Source organism: Abrus precatorius, unplaced genomic scaffold (genome assembly GCF_003935025.1).
Source record: "Abrus precatorius isolate BTA unplaced genomic scaffold, Abrus_2018 Scaffold8, whole genome shotgun sequence".
Classification (NCBI taxonomy): Eukaryota; Viridiplantae; Streptophyta; class Magnoliopsida; order Fabales; family Fabaceae; genus Abrus; species Abrus precatorius.
Window position 1 is genome coordinate 27,885,164 of NW_020874428.1, and position 16,281 is coordinate 27,901,444.

Below are 16,281 nucleotides of genomic sequence, written 5' to 3' on the forward strand. Positions count from 1 at the left end.
AGATTGAATATGTTTTCTATTGCTTCATGTAGATTATGCAGGCATGAAATAATATTATGAACAGCATGGCCTCGACCAGTTGGGAATTAGAATAACGGTTGACAGTACTTGTAATCCAGTAGCCATAAAACAATCAATTTCATTAACATGGAAAAATCACCGGTATTCCTTCCCAATTTAGAGTGCACAAGCACGGTTTTTAAGTTATGACCGATTCCTATAAGTTGGGGAAATAAAGAGCAAGTGCTATCTAACTCCAGCAGCGTTGTATTTCTCTGACACATTATAAATTCAGATTCAAACGTTAGTTTTGCTTCCCAGCTCAACCTTTATACAGAACTTGACACCCTCAAATGAGCCCACTGCATGTACAACTATGATCCTCTCGCTCCTTTTTGCCTCTTCTCTTCCAAGGCAGCTGCCTCATTTAACATATCAGCCGCATCCTTGTGCATATCCAGCTTTGCAAGAGCAACTGACTGCATGTAGAAAGCCGTGGGCCAGTCTGGATAAACGCACTGTGCTTGCATTGCATCTCGTAGTGCAGGATCTGGTTGATCACATAACAGATAGCATAGACTGCGCCTTGCAAAAACAGTTGGGGAGACCATCGTTCCCACATCAATAAACTGCACAAATGACACAAAATAGAATATCAAAATAATTAACATGGACATAGCTAAGGCTGCTAAGCTACAATCATTTACAATGTCAAACATGAGCTCAGTCGCACCTGGGAATAGTTATCGATGGCTGTTTTGAAGTCCTTGTCACGGAATGCATAGTCTCCACGCTTCCTTGCCTCCAGCATATCTCTCATCTGTTGGGTCCACTCCTGGAACGACAACTGAACCAATCCAAATTCAAACTTCAGAGCAAATCATCTAACTAAGGGTAGTAAATTTAAAATCACTGAACCCATCAGTTACCTCATTAGTTCCTTCATCATCTCTATAGTGTGTCGCAACCAAGATCTGATGTATTGCAGTAAGGTCCATTCTCGAACAAGCCTCACCCATTGCTGAAAGAGGACGTTGTGGAGTTGATGGAGCTTCCTCATGCTTTGGAATTCCAAGCATGACGTGTGAACGAACCTGAAACACATAATAATAATCAACTAGAATTGTTGCTGCTTTAATCCCTTTTATACACTTGAGAGGAATGTTACCAGTACTCTCTCTAACACACTCTTCATTGTTGGCTAAAATTTATTAAAAACTAAAAACATATGAGAGAGAAACATTAATTTAAGAGTGAGACCTACATGATTTTTATAGTTTTAATAAATTTTAGCCAATAGTGAATAGTGTGTTACAAAGAATGTGTTGCTAGCATTATTCTACACCTAAATTACCATTTAACAAGGGATATGTTCAAGGGAGAGATGTTTGTGTTGCTATAGCTCAAAGTACATCTTTAATCCCTTTTTACACTGAGAAATATATGATAAGATGGGAGGACAATAAAAATAGTTGCATGTGTGACAAATTGAAAACAGTATACCAAAAGCATTAAAAATATTTGTTTAGCCACGTTCAACAATGCAGAGAATTAGCTTGGCATTTGCACCATTTTTATTATACTGCTTATATGAACATATTCTTGTAAGATATGCATGAATCCAAAGTTAAAATTAAGAGAAGAATAGGCAAATTCTATCCGATTCTGATGACAATATCAAGTTGAAAATCCTGTACATGGATGAAAATCATATATCTTATATGCACTGGCTGGAGATTTTTCTAGCTGCTATAATAAAAAATGCAAATTAAAATTAACACTGGCCTCTTTACAGTCAAATGGCCAAAGGCATTTAACATATTGCACTAGCTCGGCCCTCAGCCATTAAACAAGTTTTATGGCATAAGGTCAATCTTTGTAATCATCAGTCTAACAACTGGGTCATCCTTATTCAACTGAATGTCTTTATATAACATACAAATACAATGCAATAAACAGTCTCTACATTACATAGTTTTTATATTTACAAATTACAGTGGTTAATAAGAGGGCAAGCCTTGGCACAATGGTTAGGTTGTTGCCTTGTGACTTGCAGGTCACAAGTTCAAATCTCAAAAAGAACATCTATTTGCTTACTGCGATAAATAGAGCTGTGTACATCTAACCCCCCATACTAAGGAGCATTCATCAGATCAGATTAACATTATGAAATAAATAATTCAAACTAGATCAATTAAATTGATTCAAATTAGTTTGGTTGATTGGTTCATTTCACTTCAGACTCAAAATGAACCAATTATAATTGGTTTAATTAATGAATCTATCTTTTTTCAAGACGAACCAACCCAATCACTTGATCACCTGTTTATTTTTAAAATAATTAAACATATACATCTTAGACTTTAGTATTTAGACATCTCTACCTTGTTACCATTCCCCTCCCCCCTCCCCCCCCCCCAAAATAAATAAATAATCATTTTGACTTTCTATCTAGTGTTACTGTCTTGTTCATGTTTATCATACAACTATATTATATTCTAGGTAAAGAAATGAATGACATATGTTAAGTTATAATAGTAATAAAATTATATATTAATTAAAAATAATATCAATGTGCTTAGAATTGATTTAGTTAGTCTAAAATCATTGAAAGAAAAAAAAAATTTCTATTTTGTAAAATTCAAAATTTAATATAAATGAAAATAATGTGAGAATAAAAACTTTTAAAATGTAATAGTTTATTTTTAGTTTAATCTAATGACCCAATCTTAATTAGATTGGATTGGTTAGATTGATTTAAAAATTTTAAAAAACTGAACTAAACAAATCCAATTAAATACGGTCAATTTTCATTTTATTTTATACTAAACCATGTTAAACCAACCTGTGAACACCACTTGTGCCCCAGACCCCACTAGGTGGAAGCCTCAAGTACTAGGTTGCCCTATATTTAAAAGAACAAAACTTAGGTACAGATACTAAAGGTGCTTTTGGTACTGTTCTCCAATTAAAATTAGAATTTGATCTTGGTAATCTGTGCAATAAAGGTTGACATTAATGGTCAGTACACATTTAAAATGTATCTAAGTTGTGTTCTATTTAAAATGCTTGGAAAAAATAAATTAAAATTTGTTTACTAAAAAGTCTGGACTTAGCTCTTTGTGAGAGAGGTGTATGCAACGAATAAGTTTCTAGAAGGTCATATGCCTATATTTCAGGATAATGTAACATAAAAATGTTAGTTAACTACTAAAAGATGAAATGTCCTTTCTATAAAAGGATGTCTTGTTATATTTGTCAATTCTATTTCTCAAAGATATTCATAATTAGTTTTAGTTGCACAGGAGTATGAAATTTCCAATATATATCAACCACTATGGAGTTAAGCACTAATGGGTAACTTAACACCCTTTGGAAGTGAATGAAGTTTATTAACTATGAAACAAGTACCAAGCGAGCAAAGATAACTAATTCTTTGCAAAGTAGACTTCACAAGAAGTCAGCTAACTATATACCAATTACTTGGGCTTTTGAGAACATAACATATCAAACATCTAGAACCTATCTTCTACAAAAAAAACATTATCATACTATACAATCTCACGTGGAAAAGTTCATAGCCAAAAGAAACCCTAATGCAGATCACCAAGTTCAACTACATTTTCTCCAAAGAAATTTCAACTGTTCCAGCCTAATACTTGGGTTACCAAGTTTTATGTAATTTAAGGATAATGAGCTAAGGGGCTCCAACCAAGTACATTCCATTTTGCAATGAGTGTTCAAAGAAATAAATACTTAATATCAGAAGTGGTAGAGTTTGAATATTAGAAATTAAGGAACTTTAACTTCCAACAAAAAGGCATATGTAGGTGATAATGGAATATTAGGTAGGGCTGTTCAGAAAAGAAAGTTTTAATCTCTCAATTCAGTAAATAATTTGTTAAATTCTTGAGTAGACAAAAGATTCTTACATCAGGTTTTGTATGCAATGGGGCAAGTGTTGTGACCAAATCCTTTGTATCAGGCCGCTCCCGTGGTTCAGATTGCAAACATTTAGAGGCAAGGTTAACAACTATTGTAGCCTCTTCCGTAGAAAACTTTCCCTCCAAATGTGAATCCATTAATAGCATAATGTTTTTTCCTTGTATCATATCAAGTGCCTGCAAACAGAATCAGATAACTCTATATGGAACCAATTAAAAAAGCTAACTGAAAAAGTCAGCATACAGAAAAAGCATTAATGATAAACTCAGATACCTATCATAGCAACTGAAACTTCCAAGTTCCAATGTTATTCACTATTATTCTAACAGAAGGATTTTCATACCTTACACTTGTTTCCATTCGTAGAAGTTCATGGTTCATTTATTGATCAATATTGTAATTGTAACATCATCATGGTATAGTCACAAGATTAATGCCAGAAAATAAATATGGTCAAAACAAGCATTTACAAACATAATAATAGCTAAGGTTTAGAGGAAAAATACTTAGGTATGAATTACACGTCTAAAATACCTCAATTAAAAACATACATGCATCTAGAGCTTTTAGTGATGTGTGGGAATCGGACAGCAAGTCACTCACTTTGATGAAAGGGTGGCAAAAATTGGAAGTTGATTCAGGGCGGGGAGGTTTTATCTTGAATATTAACGAGTTATTCATCCTATGTTTGGCAGTTAAGCAAGATTCACGAAAGAGCGTGCCAGTCAAATTCAAAATGTAGTAGAAAAATATGTAGCGCTCTCACACAATTGGTTACAGTTAATTCCATTTTGTGGGGCTATTTTGGCAGGGGAAGTAATATTAGATCCAAGTCAATTAAGGGGGAAGTAGTAGTTGATATTTATTGTACGCGAGAATAAATTTCAGGAGTTAATAACAAAAAGCAGTTAGCTAGTTAGCGATACAAAAGAGCAGTTAAAGGATAAAAGGAAATAGAAGGGAGTTACATGACTGGGAGGGATGTGCTTGCCACTGAGGAGGTCTAGAAGAACAGTCCCAAAGCTGTAGACAACACTTTCAGGGGTGACCCTTCCTGTAATAGTAAAGGAAGCATTGGCACTCAGAGGGAAAATTGCGAGTGATGAAATGAAATGTTGGATAATGAGTTACCGTTTCTTAAATATTCAGGAGGCGTGTAAGCAAGATTAGTGCTGTAACTTTTTCCATCCCTGCTGTTCTTCATTAAACCAAAACAGGAAAGACGCGGATCACCTTGCTGAAACAGAACACAAAAAAGCACGCATAATTTGTTTGAGTGTTAAGTTAATGAATGAAGAGAAGAAGAGAGAGAGGCATTACCTGATCGAAAAGAACACGATAAGCATTCAAGTCATGGTACAACGGCCGCCCCTCCGAACTGCAATAATGCAAAGCCTGAGCAATGTAAAGAGCGACTCGCAAGCGCATGGCCCATTCAATAGTCTGATTTTCCCCTGAAGGAAGCAATGGAAGATTAGAGGAATAGCAATAGGAATTGAAAGAGTGAGGAGGATGAGAGGAATAATACAGTGGAAGAGATGCTTGGCGAGAGTGTCATTAGGCATATACTCAGCAACGAGAAGCCTCTCATCGCCGTCGCAGCAGTAACCGATCAAATTAGCAAGTCTGGCATGGCGCAACCTGCCGACGCCGGAAGCCTCTTCGACAAATTGCTTGGGATCGGGCCATGCAGCCTTGCTGAACTTCTTGACCGCAATCCAGCGGCTCTGGTTCTGAAGCCTACCTTTGTACACGAGGTTGGGGGCTTTCTCCCCACTCTCCGACACGATATACTCGGAGCTGAAATTGTTGGTGGCCGCTTTGAGCTCCCCCAACGAGAACTCTGAAAAGGTGAAATCGACGCTCTCTTTCTCTCCCTCAGATTGCCTGCGATGATTGTGGTTCCGGTAGGGTTCCTCTTTTTCCTTTTCTTTTTCCTTTTCCTTTTCCTTTTCCGGGTGAGTCTCTCTCTCTCCCACTCTCAGCAACATCGATGATTGGCAGCAACCCATCGCCTCTCTCTCTCTCTCTCTCTCTCTCTGCTCTTCAATTATCACCGATCATCAATCAGATCTTGATGCCTCTCTCTCTCTCAGTCTTCTCTAAGTCTCCTGTTTCCCCTTTTTCGCTATTTTAAGTTCCCTTTCATTCCCCTTCGCTTCCTCCCTCACTCCCTCACTGTTCCTAATTTACTAAAGTAATCACTATTTACTTATTACTCACTCCAACCATCCACTCATTATTATTCATTTAACTCAACTCAACTCTTCCTCATCTTATCTCCTTTCCTTTCTTCCCTCTTCCACCACCTTACCCTATTTATCTTTACTTTCATTTCTCATTCATTTATGTTATTAATTCTATTTTCCTATTTTTAGATTTTTTAGAATATTTTAAACATATGTGTTTATTCTGTTTCTCCTTTTTTTTTTAATGTTAACTTCATTTAAATATCACTATTTAAATAAAACCATCACCCAAAAATAAAAATCTTTGAACTCATCTCGATTGCATTGAACCTTTTTGGTGTCTATCCTACAGAAAATGTTGAGCTGACTTGGGAGCTGCTTTTAGGTACGAGAATCCCTTCGAAGCTAGCTAGCTCTTCACCAATAATACCGTGCCAACTAATGATCTCTAATATATGTAAATTTGTACACGTCAACTCAAGCAAACACGCAACGTGTGGGATTTATTAAAGATACGTGTATTAATTGTTTGTTCGTTCTCTGTAAAAAGATATGATTTTACCTTTTGCACTTTGGCCGAAGTTGAGACGAAGAGTAATGGAATTGAAGGGGTGAACGTAGAAGTTTCTGGGCAAATCCAATAAACTTGCTGAAGGGTGCATTTTAAGACTTTCTCCCTTTCGTAAAATGAATTTGACTCCCAAGGATCACGTGCTGCCTTTCAGAACCCTTTTTTAGGGGAAAGTGGAAACATAATAAGGATACATATTCTCCTAAGTCAAAGCTTTTCCTTCTTTTTGTTTTCGGGGTTTCATCATAATGAGGTTCGAGACTTCAGGTTTACCTTTTTATTTTATATTTTATTTTACTTTAGAAAATCAAATCTTTTATGTTTAATTAATAGACACCATATAATCCTTCGAGCCAATGATCAATTTTCATACCATTTAGATAAACTTTATACATTTCACTTTTGGAGTGTGGTTTATAACAGATTAATAATTTTAAAAAGGATTTTTTTTTTCTATTCCTTTTTTTTCATATTATTTATTCCAAATTTTATTCTCTCTCTCTTACTATTTTTCTCCTCTTTTCATTTCTCTCTTTTTTCAGCCTGTATCTCACCCATAGCGTGGGTGTAAAACTAACATTTTTCTTTGAAAAATTAAGATCAATTACTATATGCATATGGGTAGCAACTAGTAATGCCCACCAAAACCAAAATTTCTCAATCCTAATTCAGTATACTCAATATCGTTTAGAGCAAATTGTGATCTGCCAACTTTTGTTAAATGACAACCCACCACGAATTTAATTTGGTTAACAAAGGTTGGTTAATCGTAGGGATATACGACAAAAAAAAAAAACAAAATAAACAATCAAATAATAAAAATTGAGCAGACATAAATATTATTATAGTCTTAGAACAATTGTAGTAAAAAGGAAACACATTATATCGGAATAATGAGGTTGTGGAGGGTGGCATGTAGATTAGCAGTCATCATCATCTTATCACTCGAAAACACCTCTGCACCTTCTAATATTAGGAGCGTACAAAATGCAGAGTGAAGTTCATTAACGCATAAAGTTAGATTAGAAATACCAAAACGTGGCATTTAGTTCAACAATAAAAGCAGCTGTGAATGTAAGGTTCAGAGGTGAATTTATTTAAATAAGTTAATTTGTTTGACTTAATAACATGAAACCTGATTATTTTAAACAAATAAATTTGTAAGAAGACTTGACTTAATTTACTTGGTAAATAGACCTAACTTGACTTGAATATAATGTAAGTTAGGTTATAGGTTCTCAATTAATGATATATAAGTTATGTTTGTTTTAGAATAAAGATTTAAGATAAATAAGAAAGAAACAGCTAAAGAACTATTATGTGCTTTCAAGAGATACAAAAGAGCACGTGGAAAAATAATATTTTAATAACATTCTCATAACTACTCATGAAAAAGCCAAAAGGGAGTACTTGACAATTGTTACAATGTGATGAGGTGGCGAATAATAAGGCTTGCTGAAGTGGCACTTCTATAACTTAGGTTTCAAACGTAGCTCACGCTTCAAAATTTATATATTATGATAGATGATAGATGATAGATATAGTAGTCGTTACTATTTAAAAATGATTTTCTCTATATTCTTCCAACATCCGTATACATCAGTTGCAACCTGTGGTTTTTCTATGTTATTTGAGAGAATCGTCTTCTGCCTTGCTTGTCGCGTTGACAAGTCACACAGTTAGCTTTCTCTTCTGAGAATGGCATAGTTTTCACTCAAGCATGTTTTTGCATTTTTAAAAGTATATTGTGGGTAGGGATCAAGCCTCTTTTGCTACAATTCAGCTATGCTAGTAGTGCTTGAAAAGGCCATTTGCTCCTCCTCCCTTTGGTTTAGAGCATAGCTTTTAGTTCTTATTTCTACCATAATTGTTAACTTCACCCTTCGCATCTTTGAGGTAGCACCATTAGTTGAGTTCTCATTAGTTTAGAACAAGCTTCGTACTAATCACCTTTGAAAACTGGTAGTGGAATTGGTGTGTATGATTTGTAAACTTCCGTTATGACTTCTCTCAACTCAAATCCATAGAGATGAAAGGTTGGATACCAATCTTTTTTCTTTTTCTTTTTTTTCTTTATAAGGGCAGAGAAAAGAAAAAGAGACAAGTATTTTTCTGAGGATTATAATTCCTAATTGGATAGCTCTAAATCTAGTAGAAAAATCAAATACGACATGAATATCCTCGCCTTTTTAAGAAAAGCAACAAGAAAGCGGAACAAAAATCTCAAATGATCATTCAAAAGGATATTTTATTCAAAATGCTTTTTTCATTAAGCTTGCTCAGTGTCAATAGGTAATCTGTACAATAACTTAAAAACGAATATTTTTATGAAAGGAACATAATTTTATACAGGAACTAATGACATGCATTCAGTGAAGGCATCACTCCGACTGACAGCTAGCTCATTTCATCATGCGAGCGAGACTTCTTCCAATTGCTCATCAGAAAATTTTCTCATTTGAATACCTCTATTATACTGCTTTAATTTGAGCACCCTTCTATAACCACAAGACTTGCACAGGGTTTAAATACCTGAAAGTCCGTCCTTCACCTAAACATATATTTCTATTTTCTAATGCAGAGAGAGAGCCATTTAGATGTTAAAATTTGCTGGCTCTTCTGTCTTAGTAGCTCAAACTTGTATGGTTAGTCGGCACAACTTCCCCTGTAGCCTTATAGAGCCAAGTACCCAAACAGCATTTGTACGACTCCCGCCTCACACTTAGGAACCCCAAAATCTCTTATTTGACAACAAATTCCACTGTCCCACCCCAGCATCCAAAGCATCAATGCAGCTTAGCATAGTGGGGGGTCTTTGCTTGGCTATCAGCGTGTAATGTGAGAAGTCAAACCCAACCCCTCCTCCCAAAACTCCTGTAAATAAGAGCTAGTAGCAGGAGATCTACAAGTTTCTATTCTCGGCAAATGGCAACACCTTCCATCAACCATGCCACCCTATGAAACTCTTCCGTGATCTTGGGCAGCACTCTCTTCTTCACTCCGTTGTAGCAAATCCTCATAAACTTTCACAGATTCGTCAGTAAATCTTTCCATGGCCTCAAAAATGCGCTGCAAGCTAGCCTGCAGACTACTGCTTTTGTCACTCTGATATATGATATTCTCAGAAACTGAGAGACCTTTACCGTCTCCAGATACCAGAACCACCTTCCGCTCTAACGCCTGAATTTGCTTCTGCAGCTTTTGGTCATCTCTATCTATATTTCTCACTTTTCTCTCAAGATCCTTGTTCTGCATCATCTGCCTATGCATTTCTAGCTTATCCTGTTCCCATATCTGAAGTACACTCAAGGTAAATACATGCATGGAATCAACAACGTCCTTTTCAGATATTCTATCCAAATCTTGAGACCATTGATGACATATTACAAATATTTGGGGAGCACCCATCCTGCCAGGAGAAAAAGGGACTATGCCATCAGGTGTTTCTTCCTGTTCATCTGGGAGACATTTCCGTAGCCAATTATTCAATGCTCTAACATAACCTTTCTGGGCACTTATCCAGCCAGAGAATTGGAAAGTCCAATTGATGAGCTCTTGTTCAAGCTGCTTGGTTGCTTGAAGATGACTATCACCACTCTTCTTCCTAGACCCGATGGAACCCAGAATCCTGGCTTCTCTAATTGCTTCACACTGACTATGATGGCATTCAAGCATGGATTTCCACATTCTGGCCAACCTGAAAATAAGTTTATGTTGCATTATACCATCAACATACACACACTGAATGTTATGGACAGACATTGCAAAAGTTCTCAGATGATAAGTACATTACTATGAGAAAAGGCAAAACATTTATCCTATACTATGTATGGATAGATATCGCATGCATATCCTATCCCAAAAGTCACCAACTTCAAAGAAAATGAGAACATTAATTGAAGGTGTACAGACTCGAGAAGAAGAATAGGAGCATGGGTGGCAACACCATGGCCTGTGTGCAATGGAAAACTGGATGGAGCATTGGAAGACTCCAAATACTGAATTCAAGTGTTCAATCCAATTGCACAAGGATAGGTGTGGTGTATTATTATAAGGTTTTCAGGTTCCTCTCAGCGATTGGAGAGTAACAACTTCTCTGCAAAACTCTGGCAGAGCTGCACACTTTCCTATAAGGGATGATTCCTCTGGCCTCAAGCACAATCATATCTAGAATCTGGACAGATGAACCACCAAATAATCTAGAAGATGATATGGTTTGAGGTTAGAAACAGACATCAGAGTAAATAGCTGGATTTGTCAAAATTATCAGAAATGCTCTAAGAAGATGGACAAATATTTGCTTCTATCAACAACTAAGGGTAGCTTGCAGATGATGCTGATGAAATGGAACCTCAATAACTAAATAAATCCTTCCATTAAATCTCTGTCTAATCTTTAAGGGGTGAGGTGCATGGTTAGATCAGTCACCATTGAACATGCCAGAAAATGCATGACTGACTCATTATACAACAAGAACGAAGCCTTAACTCTTACCCCTTTAGATAGGGTCACCTACATAGTTTTACTTTGACTACAAAATACGTAACAGTTAACACAACATCCCTTTATTATAATTGTAAGAAGTTTACACTACCAGCTGATTAGGCGATACATGTTTTATATCATGTCATTTTATATAAACTCAATGCATAGTAGACAAGCAATCAATATAGTAAACTAATCAAGTGAAATTTGTACAGAGTTTCAAATATTAAAAAAAAAGTAAACCTATAGTATATAGCCCAACAAGAACAGAGAGTCATAGAGAACCTGCACAAATAACAAGAGTGGAAGTTTTTGGTATCACCTACCCCTGGATTAATTCCTTCAGCTGCGGCCACAGCTCTTCATCCCTTATCTTATTTATAGTCACAGAAATCTTATCAACAACTTGAATTGCCATTCTTATTTTTGTGGAGAGACTTTTAATCAAAGCTCGGGTTGAATCAACTTTATGAAAATCAGCACCCCTGTCATCCAAACGCTTGAGCTTGCGACACTTCCTATCATGCATGACACGCATCTTTTCCTCTGCCTGCAAAACAAATAAACATTGAAAAAGCTTAATGGAAACCCGTAAATACCCGTTCACAATGTTTCATTCACTCGTGCCAGAAAAAAGCAGTCATCAGTGGATTACTCCCAAATTCTCAGCACTTGAGATTAGAACATGCAATAAGTAAAGCGAAAGTAGAGTGCGAATTAAATTGCCTCCTCGCAGCAGATAACAGTCCAAATTTTGGGAATCAGATTGACTGAGATACCTTAACTTCATTGAAGAGTTTCTTCTCCCAAAGAAGTAACTTGTGCAGCGTAGAGGACAGATTGCGCGACCTGGTTGTTAGATCAAGATCAAAATCACCGGTGGATGCAGATTCGGCATCTTTAGAAGTAGAAGGTTGAGAAGTGAGCGCGGACAACGAGGGAGCAGCTACGTGTAACATCTTGGAAGAAGCTGTTTCACAAGAAATGAACCACAAAATTGAGGAATAAGAGCCCGAAACAATGCAAAAGAATGGAAAGAGAAAGAGATGAAATGTAAAGAAGGAAGCAACCTTGATAAGGCGCGCGCTTTCGATTATAGGGAAGCTTTCCGACCTCAAGGATGCTGGCGATTAGGACACCGGAATCGGAAGCCCTCTGAAAGAGAAGCTGAATTTCTTTGGCAACCTCGAGAGGATTCCGGGAACCAGGTCGGCGGGCTCCGAATGCGGCGTGGTCCTTGGCCTTGTTCCCGTCAGCAACCACTTCCTTATCAACCACATGAGCCTCGTATTCCACCTCTTCATCATCCTCGTCTTCTTCGTCGAGGTTGTTCTCTCTGTGGAGGGGATGATGGGGTTGGGGTTTGGGGTCGACGAGCTTTTGATCCCCATGCACTTGCTTGACGACTTCGTGCTGGTAATCCTCGTCTTCCAAATCGGGTATCCCCTCCTCCTCCCTGAGCTCCTTGGAGTCGCGGCTGGGAGTGGCGGTGTAATGGGGTTGGGGATAGTACCTGTCATCGGTGCTATCGAAGAAGTTGAGGAAATCCCAAGTGGAAGGCGGCCTGGGAGGGGAGGGGGGAGGCTTGGCGGCGGCGGCGGGGGGAGGGGGAGGCGAGGAAGATCCGTAGAAGGGAGGAGGGGCGGCGTAGGGATCGTAGGGGTAAGAGGGATACTGATAGCGATACGGAGGGTAAAAGGAGGAAGAAGAGGACTCTCCGACGTACACAGTTTCGGGGTTCATTGGTCTCTGCTCGTAGACGATTGAAGAGGCTGGTTTGTTCTTCATGAAATTGATGTGAAGGTGATGATCTGGCTCGGAAGTATTGTCATAGTAATTGTGGAGATGCAGAGGAGAGGATTGGGGGGAGTGGTGGAGGGAACCGAGGTCGTCGGAATCGGAGTGGAAGTGGAGATGGGAGCCGGAATCGGAGTGAGAGGGAGAGGCGTGTTTGGCGAGGTGTGGTTTGTGAGGCGGAGATGGGGAGGGAGAGGGAGAGGGAGAAGAGGGAGCACCCAAATCCCTCTCCCTCTCTTGCTCAATGAAATGATGAAGAGAATCACCAATTGCTCTGAGGGAATTGATGTAGGCGACGTGGGCTGCTGCGAGTGCATATCTCTGATGAATAGCTTCGTCAAGGAAGCCGCACCTCTCTCGGCATAGAGCCACTGCTGGGAGATCGTCCAGCTTCGAGCTGGCACACCCCATAGAATCAATCCCACTCCCACTTTTTAGGGTTTCTGATTGCAATATCAGTACTAAATAATAACGTTAGAAAAGAGTAGAAAGATGAGTAGCACAGTACAGTTACTGGGGAGCAAAAGAAAAATAAGTATTAAGTGACTGAACGAACGAACGCGGAGGGAATCTTTTGCCAGCACGGAGTTCGTCGTCCGTTTCTATCGTTTTTGCGTTTCTTTTCTTTTAAATTATTTCACTCTCTCTCTCTCCCACCATTCTCTTGTCTTCTCCCTCTCCCTCCTTTGCGTCGGTGTGTTGAGTGCGTCATTAAAACCTCTCTTTGCATTAAGCTAAGCTCCACCTTGTTTATTACCTTTTCTTTTCATTTATTTTATTATTCACTTTCCTTTTCCACTTTATGCATTTTCTCTCCATTCACAGTTGGCAGTTAAAATTGGAACTTAGAAGCGCAGCGACGGACGCAGACCCTAAAAGAAAAACAGCGAAAAATTCCATTTTGGAAGCTTGAAAAATTGAAGTTTGACGCGTGCCTGCCTCCGTTTCCGGTCATGTCCCTTCCCCCTTTCGGTTACGACTAACTGCCTTTTTATTATTGAATAGCAGCTAAGAACATTCAACTCTCTCTCATTTTTGGGAATTACCAGCCCCTCCCACAGTTACAATTTCGATTCCTTTTCCTACTAAAACACGTCATTTCAAAATTATTGAAAAGAAACTACATCTACATGTCATGTAAGTGACCATTTACCTTAAAATGCAATCCCGCTGGATCAATCTGCCTCTGCTAAAATGCCAAGGAATTGTCCCCATTTAGATGTGGTCGTGGCAAATATATCATGGAATGCAATAATGCATTGCTACTATCTATGGATATACCTTAAATGAAATTACAAATAATAAAAGCATTAATACAAAATAAATATTTCTTTTTTATAACTTTGTCAAGCTGCAACACCACCACATAGCCACCCACTCACGAAAGAGAAGATATTTTCTTGCAGGTTTGAGAAGCAACCGAAACCATTGTAGAAAGCTAGGAGCAGTTCATTAATATCGCACCAAACTACACCCAACTCTCAATGAAGTGATGCACAATTAAGAAAGAAAAATTAATACAAAAGAACCGAAAAGGAAAGAAGAAAAATTCACTTTGGAATACGAAAAAGTGTTAGCCCTCTAAACAGAAAAGTCTTCCCATCTACTGTTTTGAAATTTATAGGGCCCTCCATGGGTTACTTCAAAACCACCCAATTCAACCAATTTATGTTAAAAGCAATTCAAGCGTTTGTTTGTTGTGCATCATAGTTTTTTTTCCTTTTTCAATAATACTCTACATTCTTTATTATGCTTCTCTAATTAAAACAAATATTTTTTACTTATTATTAATTATAAATTTTTATTAAAATAAATATATAAATTTAATTAATAAATAGTAAAATAATACCTAAAAGTAAAATCTAATTAAAAGAATTTTGTATTCTTTTGGAATTAATGTTTTGCATTATAGTTGGATTTGTAGAATAAAGAAAAGTGAAAATTTCTTTTCTTTTACCTTTATAAGGAAAAGTAAAATTTTCGGTCGCGGTCAAATGCACGGGTAATTTGACTTCTTAGATTAATGTTAAAGATATTTATATCATAAAAAAGTTCCAATTAAGTCTATCTTTTACTATAGATTTTATTAGACCAAGAATAATATCAACGTTATCTAATGAAATTATTTGTAGTTTTGTCACATTACTTATTTTAGTTCAAATTTTCTTATTTTTATAATAAAAAGTAATTGTGAAAAAATATTACTCTGGGCAAACGGGTAAGATGCACCCCAGCATCCCCACATACCTTTCTATGTGAAATGTTAAGTTGGTACATTAATTGTAACTTGTCCAACATTGCAACTCTTTTTCTTATTTCTTATACATTCACTTTTCTTATCTAAGTGAACCACTCTCCTGACTTCATGACCTGCAATAGTCCTAATTTGGAGTGTTCATTGCATTATCCTATTAATTATACTCGTATATCATGTTATATTTCACTTATTTAAAATAAAAAAGTGTGTACAATAATAAAATAAGAGATCATCGTATCTTATTATTGCTTTAGGCTTCAAATTAATCTTAATATTAAAATTTTTAAATTTAATTTTTTAATCCTTAATCACAATATGCTTGTGTAAAAAATTATTATATTTTACATTTTCATATCACGATTTATTTTTTAAGCCATATCATCATTAAAGGAATGTTATATTAAAAAAGAAATTAGAGATTAAAAATATATTTAAACTTTATTGTTATTGTTATTTTAGAAATGATGAAGGTTTGAAAAGATAGATGTCCAACAAGAAATCCTGTTAAGGGCACTTACTAATATTCTAAAACTAATTGAGTGAGGGAACAAACATGAAATGAAATGCATAGACCTACCTATGAAAGCCAATAAGATTGAAAAGATACCCTATCTGTGCCAATCAGTGAATAGGTGTGAGGTGTCATTGCCAATGGGCACACACACTCCCTCACTGCTACCACTGCATGTTGCATGATATCTACTTCAAGTATATTTATATAAATATTTCAAGTATATTTAATAGTTCAAATCAATTTCATTTAGCTTTAAATCAAACGAATCCTTAATCAAAATCATTTCTAACATGAGTTGTTTGTCAAATTTATTATAGAAATAGAGGCAATGATTTCTTACTCAAATATGAATCTGGGCATGATGATATTGTTTGCGGGCGAGCACGTGATTTGAAAAAGAGGGGGGGGGGGGGGGGGTGTCCAAAGCCATGATTGGTAGTGTTGTATATATGTACTGAACAAACAACAATTGAATGCATTGCATAATACCACGTCGTTGTCTTACCAGTCCCTTCTTCTTCTT

General features: G+C 36.8%; 1 protein-coding gene across 1 annotated transcript; it reads right to left on the reverse strand.

Annotated features, from left to right (window-relative positions):
* Positions 1-13,626, reverse strand: LOC113847989 (nitrate regulatory gene2 protein-like). The gene is made up of 12 exons (XM_027477332.1): positions 12,261-13,626; positions 11,970-12,160; positions 11,517-11,740; positions 9,688-10,402; positions 5,474-5,888; positions 5,266-5,399; positions 5,077-5,182; positions 4,914-4,999; positions 3,933-4,121; positions 930-1,094; positions 734-847; positions 1-629 (listed from the first exon to the last, which is right to left on the reverse strand). Exons 1-12 carry the CDS (start codon positions 13,396-13,398, stop codon positions 375-377), a joined length of 3,732 nt encoding a protein of 1,243 aa, XP_027333133.1. The 5' UTR covers positions 13,399-13,626; the 3' UTR covers positions 1-374.
* Between the last annotated feature and the right edge of the window lie 2,655 nt (positions 13,627-16,281).